The sequence below is a fragment of the Centroberyx affinis genome, unplaced genomic scaffold (assembly GCF_046629955.1).
Source record: "Centroberyx affinis isolate AG114_WGS23_722 - 3 ecotype Tasmania unplaced genomic scaffold, CSIRO-AGI_Caff_v1 ptg010047l_1, whole genome shotgun sequence".
NCBI classification, from domain to species: Eukaryota; Metazoa; Chordata; class Actinopteri; order Beryciformes; family Berycidae; genus Centroberyx; species Centroberyx affinis.
Window position 1 is genome coordinate 1 of NW_027284726.1, and position 17094 is coordinate 17094.

General features: G+C 40.5%; 1 protein-coding gene across 1 annotated transcript; it reads left to right on the plus strand.

Moving 5' to 3' along the window:
• Window positions 1-3044: 3044 nt before the first annotated feature.
• Window positions 3045-15761, plus strand: LOC139640635 (acetyl-coenzyme A synthetase, cytoplasmic-like; the record flags this gene model as incomplete). Its single annotated transcript, XM_071514808.1, has 8 exons — window positions 3045-3136; window positions 4959-5062; window positions 5251-5323; window positions 8496-8571; window positions 10046-10157; window positions 12044-12091; window positions 15159-15296; window positions 15591-15761. Coding segments are annotated over 8 exons (814 nt in total), but the record flags the coding sequence as incomplete, so codon positions are not given.
• Window positions 15762-17094: the final 1333 nt, after the last annotated feature.

A 17094-nucleotide genomic window follows, 5' to 3' on the forward strand; every position in this document is an offset into this window, starting at 1 on the left:
CCGACTTAGTCTGACCAGCAGCCTAAAAACCACAAAGTCCTAATGCATATGAAATGGAGAAGAGCAGCAAATCTTAGTATTTGTGAAGCTGTAACCAGCAAAATGTTTGCTATTTTTACTTGTTGAATGACTAAAACGATGTTGAAATTAGAATCGATTAACTCGATTGACTAATCGATTAATGGACTAATCGTTTCAGTACTACTTTAAAGTGATGGTAAGTAGCCATGCTAAATCTATGTAGACCTAACTGTGAACAGACTGTGCAGCTCAGATAGCTTAATGGAAAACACTATCAAGGCCAGAGCTTTATCATAGTTTCATAGTTATTCTGTTAATGCAACTCCCACTGGCTGCTATTGCCAAGCAGGGCATGGAGACATTTCAGCTATGTAACCTCCCCTCCCACCACACACACACACACACACACACACACACACACACACACACACACACACACACACACACACACACACACACACACACACAACTGGGAGATGCATGCATGCAAACACACACACACACCACTGAGATATACACCCCACTGGATTGCACATAAATACACACTCCCTCACTCTATTGGGAGACACACACACACACACACACACACACACGCACACACACACGCACGCCTTCCTGGACTGCTGTTTTACCATTGTGGCTCAAGTGTAAGCTGGGAGGCCTTGCCAGTAACTAATGCTGAAATCAAGATATTTTGCAATCTGTATTTTTGTTAAAGTTCTCTTCGTTTTGTATTGGAAGCCTGTGGAAGGCGAAGCTAATAAAACCGTGTGTGTGTGTATTCCTGTCCCGCTGTTTATCAGCCAATGCAGAACAACACACACATAACTGACCAAATGTGACATATTCATCTGCAAGGAAACTCTGTTGATGTTTCGGTGCTCATTAAAATATGTAAGTTAGGTTTTTATTTTTTTTTTTACACTAAAGGGTATTTTCCCACGATTTTCAGGCTTGTTTAACATACTCACCTGTTTCCACCCCCTGATTTCTTGTTTCTTTCTGTTGTTTTTCTTTTTTATACTTCACTGTCTTCCCCATGCATACTAGAGGATCCTGCCCTGCCTTGTAAAGGATGCCCCAACATGTCATCTTACCTCGCTTGACTCTTACGCAATCAATACACCTTTTATTTTGTTCTCTCCCCCCTTTCCTTTTGCTCTCTTGGAATAGTATAGTATAGAAACGTTATTGTCCACAGGTGTAGAAATTTGCCTTTCACTGTAGTAGAAGCTAAAGCAGACGGACGAGATGTAATTAATCAAACACCACAAGACCCAGTGACAACACAACAGAGCTGCCAGGACATATTCCAGCTCGTATTAAACTAAAAAGTGCTCTTTGTTCTGTTACTATCTCTCTTTCTCATACTGTTGCTTTCTCATGCTTGTACTTGTTCTTGCTCTCTTTCTCAATCTCTCTCCATCTTTAGTTTGTCACTCATCCTTTTCTGCTGAGCTCTTCCTCTCATGCCCTCATTCTCTCTCACTCACTCACTCACTCACTCACTCACTCACTCACTCACTCACTCACTCACTCACTTACTCCGACTCCCCATCTCTTACTTGTTTCTAGTAGGGCTAGCCGATATGGTTGAAATCAATATCATGATAATCATAAGGATTTTTCTCAATATCAATATATATCACGATATGGTTCATGTATGCAAAATCACGGTAAATAATCAAATTAATGTTCACCTCATTGAACCGAATGGTGATGTTAGGTGTGATGTCAAACAAAACAGAAATATTCAAATAATATTCCTACCATACCTTAATTTATGAGAGTTTTTAAGTAAAATTTGCTTGTCATCATCAATTTAGACAGCAGAAATGTGTGCCACGATATTAAAATATCTTCATATCATGCGATATGATTCCACTGAAAGACGATAAACGATAATATTGAATTATCGCCCAGCCCTAGTTTCTAGTAGGAAGGTAACGATATGTTTATTTTGAGGCTGATACTGTTGTCCGATATTTTCCTACCCATATTGGCCAATACTGATTTTTGTATGTTTTTGTGTGAATCTTCATAAGATATTTAAGTGTTTTTTTTTTTAAACAAAAGACTGTCTTAGTTTTACTTTGTTGCTGATTTGACAGTTGTATTAAGTGACATGCTCCTAGGAAAAAAAACTGGGCCAAATATCAGCAGATAAAATAATAATATTGGACCGATATTGCTTTTTAAAGCTCATATCGGCTGATACCAATCCCTAGTTTCTAATAATAATTCTTCTACCTGAGCGCTCTCTCCTCTAAGCGCTCTTTCACTTTGCGCTCTCCATCCGTCTTTTGCGCTCTTCTCTCCTGCTCTCTTCCCCGCTCTCTCTCCCATCTCCAGCTTGTCAGTCATGCTTTTCAGTTTGTAGACTGTGATGCTGAGAGACAGGCTAGACGACGCTCACTTAAGATCGCGGCTGTATTTAATAATCTATAGAGGCACCGCTGTCACAACTCATTTACTTCACTGTCTGTTCTCGAGACATTGTTATTAGTCCACTAGGCTTACCCGTGTAAGTTGAGCGTGTGTGTGCAAGTACGTGACCTTAAGTGATGCAAGCACATAGTTCCTTAAATGTCCAGGCTTATTTTCAGTTGTGAAAAGGGGAAAGTTTAGATAAGTTGAGTTTCACAACTGGGGTAAAGTTCCACTTAACCAAGGGGTGAGCAGGCACAAAGTGGAATAGAGATTTGTGGGGTTTTTTCAGCCTGTATAGCATGACACTGCTCTTTTGTGATTGTCTGTGGTTGTGATGAGTGTGGTGAAAGTGACAAGCTTTTGAAGTGAGACTTGTGTGTGTGTGTGTGTGCGTGTGTGTGTGTGGACACAGTTTCAGGTGGAAGAAAACAAGCCTGGTTTTGCAATGAGTCACTTGCCGACACTGATGTTTCGTAAGCATGTTGCTATTGTTTATTTTACAGCTGGTAAGAAGCCAGGAGTTGAGATGACGGTTATCAAAAGAGAATATGGTTTGTTTGTTAATAAGTGTTCTTGTCTAATGTTTATTTCAGGGAAGGTAATGAGCCCGGAGATGAGTTGACAGTGACCTACAGAGAGCTGCTGCAGAGGGTCTGTCAGTTCGCCAATGTGCTCAAGTCCCAAGGTAAGTGGCTACAGCAGGGGGTGAAACAGGGTGGGAAAGTAGCTCCAGTCACAAGCAAAATGCTAGTAATTTTTTCTGTGGCTGATGCATTTGTCTACTCTCCCAGCTGCTGTTGCAGGTAACCAACCATCATTTCATGGCCATGTTCTTTTTAAAGCTACAGTATGCAGCTTTTCACCTTGAGGCAGCAAAGTGTGTTGTTCAGTCCCGCCCTCCTCCCCCTCAGTTGGTCAAGTTTACCAACCCTACCAAAAACTTGCTGATCATCTTGATGAGCTGCCATCTAGGGCTGGGCAATAATTCAATATTACCGCTTATCGTCTTTCAATAGAATCAAGTCTTTTTATTAGCTTTTTAGGTGATACAAAATACATCATACAATTTATAAGTGATACACAATTCTGTCGTCTGAATTAATGATAAAGCAACTACTAGTTAAAATCTCACAAAATGAGATCTGACACAAATTACACAATATTATTTGAAAATGAAGAGTTCTTTAGGATTATCGTGATTTTATTTTGGTCCATATCGCCCGGCCCTGCTGTCATGTCTCCTGAGGCTGAGGTAACTGGCAACCATAAAGCCTCCACAGGTGCTGAAGAAGCAGACTGTGAATGCAGCCAGTCTGCAATAAAAATAGATAGATAGATACAACCCAGCTCGCTGCTGGCCACGCCCATATGACACGCCCACAGAAAGTAGTAGTGATTCCCAATTATATTTAGCAGGTGACCTCATATTCAAACACAAAAACTGGGTATTTTGGATTGGATTTATTCGAAAGTTAAAATGAATACATGCACATTTCACTCCAGATGAAGCCCAGCACATACATTTAAATAACAATCGAGGATAAAAACACAGTAAAGTCAACGACTTAATTCCACTGTGGTCCTCTTACGAACAATTCATAAACAATGCATACATTACATAACAATGCATATATTAGAGAAAAAAAACACCTGTGTACAAATGCAGATTATCGCACCAGTTTTTCCAAAAAAATATTTTTTTTACTGACAATTTAAACTGTTGTTTTGACTCTGTGGTTTTTATTGACGCTGGTAGACCACAGCTCCAGAGTAAGCAAAAGTGCTTTTTCCTATCAATGTCCGAAAACTATGGGTTATCACATCAGTGTCACTGGCTCTGGTCCTATAATTATGGGAGTCACTGACTCGTGTGAAGTAGCCTCTAAAATAATTGGATGCAATGACACTGTGAACCAGACTCAACTTCAACATGGCCACTCTATCCTCTACAGTGAGCCATCCAAGCTCTTCAAAATGTTGGGCTGTCAGGTGGGTGTGTAAGGGGAGTTTCAGTACCACTCTGATAAGCTTGTTCTGGGCTGTTTGTTATCTGTTGCATAGATTTTTAGAGATGCTGCTGTACCAGCTTGTGCATGCATAATCAAAGTTGCATTGGACCAGAGCATTTGTCAATATCTTCATGGTTGATACATCTACAAACCTGGATTTCCGGGATAAAAACTTTATTTTTATTGTGGACTGTTTCTAAAACGTGTAGTGCCATATTCTCACCAGACATTACATTGTCCAGTTTACAGCCAAGATAATTCACAGACTCTTTGGCAGTTATTTCAGTCCCTTGAACTGAGATGCTGAGAGCAGGAGAATTCTGGATTCTGCGTCTTGAGCCAAATAAAATTGCTTCAGTTTTGCCCAGATGTAAAGACAATTTGTTGTCAATTTGTTTCATGCTGTATTGATGTTTACTGTACTGTGTGACAGTGTAAAAACAATGGAACTGTATCTTTGTCTCTCCCCCTAACCTGTCTGTCCACCTGTGTCTCCAGGAGTGAAGAAGGGCGACCGTGTGTCCATCTACATGCCCATGGTGGTGGAGCTGGTGGTAGCCATGTTGGCCTGTGTCCGCATCGGAGCTGTACACTCCATAGTGGTGAGTTGGAATTATTTCATAAAATAAAGATTATCATCATCATCATCATATGGCTTATCTTCTATATCCTTTCTTTTTTTCTTTTTGGAGAACTGCTCATGAGGTTTTTGCTTTATATGTATTTTTCTCCCCAACATGCCGATCACATATTACTATATTTCTCTGATTTTATGTGTTGTTATTTCCAGTTTGCAGGTTTCTCTGCTGAGTCTCTGTGTGAGCGGATCCTGGACTCACAGTGTTCGCTGCTCATCACAGCAGGTGAGTTGCAGGAAAAAAAAAACGAGTAGCAAAAAAACGAGGGTAGCATAATGAGAAGGAAGAGCGCCCTGTAACGGGACAAACTGGACGGGGGTGCAAGAGAAAAGACAACATTTTTCATTCGGGAGATCAATAAAGTATCACAAAAAATTAAAAATATAGATGCACCCCAGCTAACCCAAGCCTTTCTAGTAATGTTGGACAGTTTTTTCAGTGTCTAGGCCAGCTGTTGAGGCAAAATTACCCAGTGGCCTGTAATGCACTCGTGGGGGAAATCATGTAATGAACAATTTGTCGAGGGAATTCACACATCCAAAAGGCTAGATGAGGCAGTGGACTAGTTTATGTTTTCAAACAGCAGTCTAGACACAGTACCAGGCCGTTATTCTGGGTCAGGCAACATCTACAGTACCAGAATTTGGCATAGCTATGTTCATCTGCCACAGACATAAGCCTTGCATGATGAAACTGGTCTGCAAATGTTTTATAGAAAAGTTCAGTACATCTGTATTTGATTATAGCTGATTAGTCTGAACATAGGGCCGGGCGATAATTCAATATTAGCGTTTATCGTCTTTCAGTGGAATCATATGGTGATTTTGGGATATCGTGACGCACAATTCTGCTGTCTAAACTGATGATAACCAGCAAATCTTATTTAAAAATTTGAGGTACATTGAGGTATGAAACATTTTAAGGAATATTATTTGAAAATTTCAGTTTTGTTTGACATCACGCCTAACATTACCATTCAGCTCAATGGGGTGAACATTAATTTGACTATTTAACATGCGATTGGACATACGTGAACCATATCGTGATATATATCAATATCAAAAAAATCGTGATTATCGTGATATTGACTTCAACCATATCACTCAGTCCCGTTTGATATGGACAGTGTATATTAATGAACACTTAAAACCAAATGTAAATACACCAGATTTAGCCACCAGGCAAATTTTCATCTGTTGTCCCATGGCAGGTTGATGTCACAGTTAAAAATATATGTCACAGTTTAATTAATCCACATAAAATAATTATAGTGTATAGTGTAATTAAAAAGGTTGGATGGGAAGAGAGGAAAAAATAGAGAGAAAAAAAATCAACACCAATCATAACCACTCAAATTAGTACTAGCACTAAATGCATAGAGAACAACACATAACATACAGACAACACAGCCAGAGGTTTTTTTTATGATAAATGTTAAATTAGGTTTTTAATGTCAAAATATCTAGACAACTGTATTATTCTGCACAGGTGTAGCGCACATAGTATTTCATTCATTCACTTGACCTGAACGGTTCAAACGAGCGGCTGGAGGAGCCGGTAGCTGAGACGAGGCGCCAAGTTGTGAACGGTAATGAAAGTCTTATTAGCTGGATTACAGCGTCCGGGGATATGGCCTGCTAATCCACTGGGTTACTGACCTGAGTGTAGACCCTCTGTAGACACACACACACACACACACACACACACACACAGTTAGTATACATTTATATTTGTCCACACACACACCCACACCCCTCCCCAAGTACTCAGAGACTATATATGTACTTCCACACAGACAGACAGACACCCCCCCCCCCCCACACACACACACACACTTCTCACTCATAGAGTTCCTGTAAGCGGATCATAGAGTCTTTAGCCGGGGCCTTTTCATTGTGACTGGCAGTGTTGTCATAGGGCTTTATTGCCTTGTAAAGAGGGTTACAGGAGGCTGAATGGTGAAACGGAGCTAAACTCTCTGCTGGGTCTCATTCAGTTTCACTAGAGAGAAGTGTGTAGACTATCTAAACTGCTCATGAAACAGCAGGGATCAAGAAGCCTTACTCGGGGAGCTGTACATTCGCAGCAGCAATGAATTATTCCTGCTTTTTTTTAGGCATTTAACTGGCGCTTTTATGCAGAGTGACTTACAATGAGTCCAAAGGTAGAATAAGATTCAATTCCCAGGTCACCCGGGTGATCACAGCGCTCTGGTAATATTCTTGTGACCCTAGAATGATCATGTAGGAGAGAAGTGCGAAGGGAAAAGAAACAAGAGGCTCTTGAGCTGCCATAACCACCGTGATATATTGAACATAACCAGTTACACTAATGAGGTTAATTAAGGTGTTTAATGCATGAATATGCAGATGTTTCTATGTCAACGTGCTTGTCTTCACATAAGACGTGGGTTGTATTAATATCAACTTTGTATCTTAAAGAGTTAAGGAGTTATTGTCGTTTAAAAATTCAATTAATTAATATGCAAATTTATGCAGCAAGGTGCTCCAAAATCGAATCAGATTTGCTCTATAGCGGTGTTACTGTGCTCTGAAGAATATGTCTACACACAGACAGATGCCAACATAAAGATAAAATGTAAAGAGAGGGGAAGGAGGTTTTTTTTTTGGGAGCAATCGCTGAATACAGAAGGGGGGGATTTCTTGATACAACACGCATATTTTTCACAGAAATAAATCCCTGTTGAAGGCAGAAGGCCAAATTGCATTGGGGTTTTCAATTCAATATGACATCAACTCACAATAAACTCTTTTTAATTGATTTTCACTTTGAGGGCAGCCACACAGTAAGTTTTGATTCCCTGCATTTGTCGGTACGTTGCTGTCAATCGATGTCGCAGCTTCCTTCTGCAGCCATCTTGCCAAAGACATTTTATATCCCTCTTAGTTTGATTTAGCATTCAGTTTGATTCAATTGTGATGCAAAATGGGGCATATTGTATACAAATTATAGGTTACTCTGAAATGTATGCAGAGCTGTCCACAGGTCGCTGCAGTTGCCATTCATCAACCTAATGACAAAATACTGTGTGGCTGCCCTCAAAGTGAAAATCAATTAAAGAGTGTTTATTGTGAGTTGATGTCATATTGAATTGAAAACTCCAATGCAATTTGGCCTTCTGCCTTCAACAGGGATTTATTTCTGTGAAAAATATGTGTGTTGTAGCAAGAATTCTCCCTCTCCTTCCTCCTTTACTTTCTCAATCCCCTTCTTAATCTTTCTTTTCTCTTTCCTTTCTCTCTCTCTCTTTCCCACTCCATCTCTCTGGGTCTCTCTCTCATTCTCCCTCTCTCTCTCTCTTTCCCTCTCTCTCCTTCTCTGTCTGTCTCCTCTCTCTGTGTGTCTCTCCATCTCTGTCTTTATCTCGTTCTCTCAGATGGTTTCTATCGAGGAGATAAGCTGATCAACCTGAAGCTGATAGCTGACGAAGCACTGCAGAAATGCAGAGACAAGTAAGCTCTCTCTCTCTCTCACCACACACACGCACACGCAGACACTGGCGATGGTTCACAAGCAAGCACAGCAGAAATGCAGGGTCAAGGCAGTTTTACACACACACACACACACACACACACACACACACACACAACACATACTGCAGAACTGCAGTGACAAATAAGCTCTCCACACGTGCATGTGCACAGACACAGTGCACGAGCCACTTGCATTGCAGAAATGTATTAAAGTAATAATCCCCACATTTTGATTTAAATAAATATCTGTTCTGACCTTATGGCTGTTTCATATAACTTAATAGTGATTCAACGTATATCCAGTTCATAAAGCTTTTCCATTGTCTGTTCTAAACAGCCGGTGTCTGGTAGCTCTTTCCTGGGAAAAATCCTCTTCTGCACAGGAAGTGATGCGTTTTACAAAGTAAAATTACACAGTGCTTCACAACAAGGAACAAGAGAAAAAAAAAACTGAAGGTGTTGATAAAATACACATAGCAAAGAGATAAAAAAGCAAGTCAATCACAATAAATAACAAAAGCTTATAGGAAATTAAGAATTCAATAATGAATGAGGCAACTTGGCTCGTATCAGACCAGGATTAAAGGTAAGATTTCATATAAAAGTAGGTCAACAGTTGCTTTTTCCTGACGTTTTGAGAAAATCTATGAAGGAACTCCTGAGTTTTAGCACGTTATGGGACACTCGCATGCTGTCATGATTGGATACCACTGCAGCTGACAATCAAGGCTCCACACTGCAAACTGTCTAAGTTTTATCTGAAAAGAAAATCTCTGTCTACTCCTGGGCTAAACAGGTGTCATAAATGTTATCAGAAACCATGTTCATTATCTGTAAGTATAACCGACACTCAACTACTTCCGTGTCGAACAAGGTTTATTCAGTAATGTGCAACACTTCATTCATTCAGAGCTCTTTCACTATCGGTTCAGTTTCTATTCAAAGATGCTTTATTGGCGTGAAAAGTGCTTCTTGCCAAAGCAAAGACAAAACAATGAACTCAGTGTGAACGGATTCATTTTGAATCAATTCAATTTGAACCATTTTGAAACCATGTCAGTGTGACACTTAACAGCAGTAAATGTTCTAGTAGTATTATATCAATAACATATTATTACAATATTATAACAATCAATCATCCTGTCTCAATCAAGCTGTAACAGGTTAATACATTTTTTTGTGTGGCACTGATTTTTTTTTCCTCCAAGATATTGTAGTTTTGGGGAAACATTTTCAAAATGACTAGATATTATTTGTATTATTTTACTCCTTCATAGTTAGTACAGTGCTTACAGTTCTCCCCCTCTTTATGTCTCTGCTGTTTATTTATTACTCTGTTCCCTCTGTCTCTCTCTGTCTCTCTCTGTCTCTCTCTGTCTCTCTCTCTCTGTCTCTCTCTGTCTCTCTCTCTCTATCTCTCTCTCTGTATGTCTCTGTGTCTCTCTCTGTCTAGGGGTTTCCCAGTCCAGAAGTGTATAATGCTGAAACATTTGTCAAAAGAAGCAGAGGAGACTCCTTTGGGCTCTCAGTCTCCTCCAGCCAAACGATCCTGCCCCGATCTGCAGGTAAACAACAAACCAAAAATACAATCTGGGCCATTCCAGACCAGGCCAGACCAGATACTATTTGTTTTAAGGGAGTAGAAATAGCCCTGACCGATCTACAGGTAAAATGAAAACCAAAAGCTAGAATGTAAACCAGGCCATATCAGACCAGGCAGATCAGCAACCCATAGCAGATTAAGTTAGATCTTAAATTAGAAAGATTAGACCAGATTAAACTCCCATGAGTTCCTCTCCTCCGAGCCAAAATTCCTGTCTTAATCTAAGGGTAAAATGTAAAACCATGCCAGACCAGGCTAAACTAGACTGCATTTGATTTACCACTTGTTCCCTGTCCTGATTTACAGGCAAGACAAACCCATGCTAGATTATACTAGGTAGGCCAAACAGTGGTAGACTATTGGCTAAATGAAACTAGACTAACATAAAAAGGAAGTGACATGTGGATGTAGATAAATTTGAAAATGCATCTTTATTTCTCAGTTTTGGCCTTCCATCCACACTAAGCCGGTATTTTCGACCACCGATAACAGAGCTTTGCGAAAACGCTCCAAAGTAGATTGGGGAAAATTTACGAAAACGCTGACATGTTTTTGTCATGTGATCTCAGGGATATTATTGTCATGTGATCCATCCAGGCTGTATCGGCTGTTTCACGCCTCAAGAGATGGTGGTTGTGGCTGGAGAGCCGCCCCAAACTTAGAGAGCAGAACAACTCTACCGTGACACTTTTTCACTTTTTGATTTAGGCATTTTTTCAGAAGCTTATCTTGCTAACAGACTTCGTTAGCATGATCACTCTGTAAATAACCTCTTAAAAAATGCGGGTGGCAGAAAGCTGGTGCTTGGGGGGGAAATGGTTTAAAGTGGCCAGCCCAAGTTACCTGTGCATGCCCATGGAAGAAATTATACGTTTTTGGCGGTTCAGTGTGGACAGCGGACTTTTCGGAAAAGCTAGCATGGAACTTTTGACATGAAAACGCCATTTTCAAATTTATCCACATTAGCCTAAACCAGACTAGGATAAACCATTTACCAGCCACTTCAGCAGGTAACCAAGTCTCATGTGGAGGTCCTCGTCTGATCTAAAAGTCAAAGTGGCTGGTAAAATGGTGAAAGTGGCAGATGGATATTGGAATCTACTAGCCATCGTGACCAGTAGATGAAACTTTAGTTTTTCCTGCCCTGATTATGATACCATCCCATCATGATGTAACCCTCAAATGTCACATATTTTAAGTTCAGTTTCTTCCCAAGAACACATCGTTTTGTCTCTCCCTCTAGCTGTTGTTTGTCAGGTAAAACACAGCGGGTCAGTTTCACTGACATGGAACTAAGCCTAGTTCTGGACTGAAATGAATTCCACCGCAGTTTAAACATTTTATTTCCTGTTTACATCAGTCATTTAAATCCCATTGGCGATAAGATATAAGATAAGATGGGTAGATTCCTCTAAATTGTGGCTAGAGTATTAAGCCACGCTTCAAAAGACAGATGGACCCAAAAAGGATTGACATTGATTTTTCTAAACCGCCTGTGGGTATAGTTAGGAAAATTCAGCAGCCCTGTGTGATTGGGTTGGGTAAAAATGTGTCTTGGAGCCTTATTAGTCTACAGTCTATCTGCTTTGGAGCTGACAGTCAGGCTAGTACAAGGCTGAGTCCTTTTCTGTGAAACCGGCCCCTCAGCCTCTACAGTTCATACATAATTAGTCCTTCTGCAAAGCTCCTAAAACCTTTCTCTCAATGTCATGGTTTGAGATGACATTGTGGACCCTGCTCCTTTACGTTTGCGTTCTTTATTTTGGGGTTTTTAAAGTAACCATTTTCCCTCATTAACGCCTCCCTCCTCCTCCTCCTCCTCCTCCTCCTCCCTTCCTTCCCCTCTAGCAGGAGAAACAGACAGGGAGAGTAAAGAAAACACGTCCTGTTCCCCAGGTATATTTTCATTCACTCCTCCCTATGAAACACCCATAACATCTTTGTTTTGTTTTGTTTAAAGGAGAAATTCACCTGGAAGCAGAATTTGCATATCGCAGCTGCAGGGTAAAAACTAAATTACATGTAGTTGCAATTGTGGCTTTTTCCTTAACTGCATTGAAATTTCCATGGTCATTTTTGTGCTGAATTTCATGACCCGTAGGCCCTTGAAACCTGTTAAAAACCAGCTGTAAAATTTCAGAAGTAATCGTTTTTACCCAGCAACAGCAATTTGTTATTCCTGCGATCTTTGACGGTTCGGTCCAGATTTGTGAATATTGGGAAAAAGTCTCTCCCAAATCTAGAAACAAGAGTCACGGTAACTGTGGTAATTTTGTGAGGATATGAACATATTTACTGGTTCATACCCCTTACCACAAAAATCAAATACTATAATATTTATTCAGCAGTACATAAACCACACCTTTTTACAGTGAATTTGAAATATAAATTCTTAAAAAGATTAGAAGTGATACATGTCCAGGGCTTTGAAGTTACCTCTAATGACTTATTAGTTATCAAAATGAAGATTGAGATTGACTAATTAGGACGAACATGGAACTACAGTCTGAATTCTCCTACTGCTGTAACACAAGTTTACAGAGGGAACACTGTAAAAGATGTAAACCTGAAGCTGTGGGAGAGAGTTATTCCTGTTCCAAAATATTGACTGGACTGTCTACCATCACTGGAATAACATGTGAATTCTATTTAAGGGTGGAATTTTGATTAACACCGATCTCTCTTTTTTTTTGTGTGTCTTCTGTTAACACACTCTTTGTGTTGTGGCTGTACTCTTCTACCTACCGCTCCCTCTCAGCGGAGTTGAGCGTCTTTTAGGCGTGTTTGTTTTTCACCTGCGCTCGTGCCGGGTGTCACATGATGCACACGGTGTAACACAGCCTACTGTGAACTGCTGTCTCTCAAGGGATGTTGTGTTTTTTTTTCTTACTAACGTGTCTGTTCAGTTCTCTCCTTTACACACACACACACACACACACACACACACCACTAGTCGGGAGGAATCGGGGTTCTGTTATCTTGTCTCGGCTTGCTAGGATTTGACTCCCGGTCTGCACAAATGACTGATTTCTAGCTTGTGTGATTTTATTAAATCCTCAAGGCTCAGTTGCTCTGGAGGCATGGCTTCAGTCGCTGTTTACGCTATAGTAAGTCAGCAAGAAAATGTTAGAGAAAATGTGTTATTATTATCATTATTATTATTATTATAGGTACATAATGTTTCACTGTCCACATGTTGATTCTCCCATTTTTGGCTCTTGTTAATTTCTTGCTGCAGGTAACTGACCCCTTATCCCAACTCTTTGTAGATTCAGATTTATTTGACAAAATATATATTTATGGATTATAAAAAGCCTTTATTTCCTTGTGGTGTTTTGCCAAGATGCAGGAAACTGACCCTTGAATCTTGCTTCCTCTGTTAACTAGTTTATATAAAGACTTGATCTGAGGGAGCAGAGGCGGAGCCCTGTGTTTTCTTTATCAGCAGCCAGATTACCTGCCTGAATCTTTATATCTTGCCAGCACAGCCTCTTATCTAGCAAACGTAACGTCTTATCTGGCTGAAACTCCGTGTAATGTCCTCTTGCTCACCAGGTACTGTTGGTGTGACCCGTATATAGCTGATCACTCGTCTTTTTCACTTGTCACAGCTCCCATCTGGAGCCATTTTGTCTCTCCTAGTGCACATTTGGTTTCGTTAAAAGTCACATAGAAACGTAAATAAGGGTGCAATTGAAAGCAAACCCTAGAGACTAATATATATTTTTTTACCCTTGCTTCCAAAATCATGTAAAACATTTATAAGTGTCTGAAATTGGAAAAGAGGTTTGGTTGTAAACGAAGACACAAAGCCCCTGCCAGACGAACATTACATCATCTTTACGGTGACACCCACTGGCCGGCTCTGTATGAAGTCCAATGTAACACTGAGAACAGCATTATGGGAGATGTATTTCTGTGTGAATGATGGCGAGTGGAGTTCAGACCTGGGTCAAATTACTGTTTGAAAAGAATTAACTTGCTTTTCTGGGATGGATTGATTTTTTTCTGGCAGATGAGAACCAATTAGACTGATCGGAAACCCCCAAACCCCTCCACTCAGCACTCCCAGGCTAAAACACTTAAAGTAATTGGAAAGATGTTGTAGGCTCATGATTTATTTTATGACTGCCTCTTTATCTATCTTTACCTTTATCTATCTCTCTGCCCGCCTGTCGGTCTGCCTCTCTGTTTTTCTCTGTAGCTATATATCTGTTTATCTCTATCCAAAAATCTGTCTGTATCTCTTTCTTTATTGCTCTTTTTATCTTTCTTTCTACCTCTTTATCTTTACATCAATCCACAGATTTTCAGGCATTTTGTTCACTCAACTCATTCATTTCTAATAGAGATACGTTTTTCTGATCTTTTCCCCATTATTCCTTAATAGATATCGATTTAGTTTGTCTTAATCACGTCCGATATCAAGCAGTAACTGACCCAGTTCTGATTGACGCACACAGAAAAAGTTACAACAGCCTTAACATGTTTGTAACTTTCCTAACTCTTATTGCTTATTCACTCTCACTCAGATCCACTGTTTTTCACCAGTTATTCTTTGTTTTGTTCTCTTCTAGCTAGTTTGAGAGGCATGTTTTTGTCAAACTAACTCTCTCTCACTTTTGCTTGGTGTTTTAGAACGTAGAGCCGTTTGTTGTTTTGACTTTCTGAATGCCTGTTTCCGTACAACAATGTTATGATGTTGCCTCTTATTCTGTTATTGGTGATTTTATTGCTAACTTGGGTTATTGTGTTTTTGTTTTTTTTGTGTGTTGTGTGTACGAATTTGTGTGTTCACTCATGTACATGTACATATCTGTATTCTTGTACATATGTGCATCGTGTGTCTTGTCTTCGTGCCTGTGTGTTTGTGTGTCTGTTCATTTGTATGTCCGTGTCTTTGTCTGTCTGTGTGTGTGTGTGTGTGTGTGTGTGTGTGTGTGTCTGTCTGTCTGTTCCCCAGGTCCCATGGAACCCAGAGGTGGACCTGTGTTGGTTCAGTCTGGTGTGCGGAGTGTCAGACGAGTGTGAACCAGAGTGGTGTGACTCTGAAGACCCTCTCTTCATCCTGTATACCAGTGGCTCAACTGGCAAACCAAAGGTAGAGAATTCACACACACACACGCACGCACGCACACACACACACACACACACACACACACACACACACACACACACACACACACACACACACACACACACACACACACACACACACACACAGGATCTACCATCAGTGCTGTAATGATCTGTATATGCAGCCACACATAAACACTCACTCTCTCTCTCTCTCTCTCTCTCTCTCTCTCTCTCTCTCTCTCTCTCTCTCTCTCTCTCTCCCTCTCCCTCTCCCTCTCCCTCTCTCCCTAACCTTCCACTTTCGTCTCTTCTCCAGGGAGTTCTTCATACAGTCAGTGGTTACATGCTGTACGCTGCCACCACCTTCAAGCTGGTGTTTGACTACCAGCCTGACGATGTGTATTGGTGCACAGCAGACATTGGCTGGATCACCGGCCACTCCTACATCACCTACGGCCCGCTGGCCAACGGGGCCACCAGCGTCCTGGTGAGTGGAGACAGAGGGATTGTGGGATTTGTTGTCTGTCTTACTGCTTGTGCACAATGTGAGCTTTTTTTTTTTTATGAGACATCTAATTAACATAGCTTGCTGACGACCACTAATTAGGTAGCATTAATCAAAAATAAAATGAAAAACATCTATAAAATTACTTCAGAGCTTACTACAGATGTGATTGAACCGTTCTCCAAGCAGTTTTTTTATTTATTCCTGTACTTTTTCAAGTAAAAGTTGTAGAGAAATGGGAAGCTTTAAATGGCTGTAATTGCAACGTTTCGGTCATAGACCTTCTTCAAAGCATCAAACATGGAACTGATGTCATCCGTGGGTTACTTATAGTTTTGGTCGTTATTGACAACAGGTGCAAGACGATTGTTAATCAGCACAACCCAAGCTTTGAATGGCTGTAATCAACTTTTTGTCCGGTTTTCACTTGCCAGTTGGAACTATTGTTCATAAAATGAAATAACATCGATAGGGAAACAAGAAAGCGTGGAAATGTGATTGACCAAGAAGTTAAGCCGGGATCAACTTTTCTCGGCCGACAGGCTTGTTGAATTTCCCATGTTGCTCAGCTCTGTAGGAAAAGAATAGACTTACGGTGACTTGTTGGTACAGTTGCTTGTATTGTAGAACCCCGTTTAAGGTTACAAGCTGCAGTGTTTCTCCAGTTACCTTTCTTGGCAGGATAGAAAGGCCTGTGAAACAGCATTTAGGTCATGTGACACTAAAACTCTCCATTGAAACCAATAGTTATTTAGACGTTTTCTTAATTTGGTAAAAGCCTTCCAACATTAAAAAGCCAACACTAGTGATGTTTTTACATAGACCGTGGTAAGGCTTCTGACACTAAAACACTAAAACACTCAAATGTGACACTAAAACACTCCACTGAAACTAATACTTAGAGACTTTGTACCTCTGGTTGGGCTGGCCAAACCTGCTTATTCAGTGGAATTGGAAACACTGGTGTGCTCCATCACTGGGCCAGTCCTGTTTCAGATATTTGACCTTTTTGAAGTGAGTGTTATTTACCCCCCAAATGCAATGACAGACAAAGAAATTTAAATAGGTGCTCCGCTTTTTTTTTCTTTCCTTTTTGAAAGTTACTCAGCTACTGCTTCCCCCTCTGCATGGAGGTGGTGAACCTGAGCTGGTGAGAGGAGTGTGCTTGTATATGACGCTACCTCACACTACCGGAACAGGAGATCAACTGCTGCCCTATGAGCCGTCCACAGCTCATAAACCTCCCACTTTTTACAGTGTTAATGTCTCACTTTTACTGCTGCGACATCAGCTGTCCCAGGCTCATGCTGTTGAG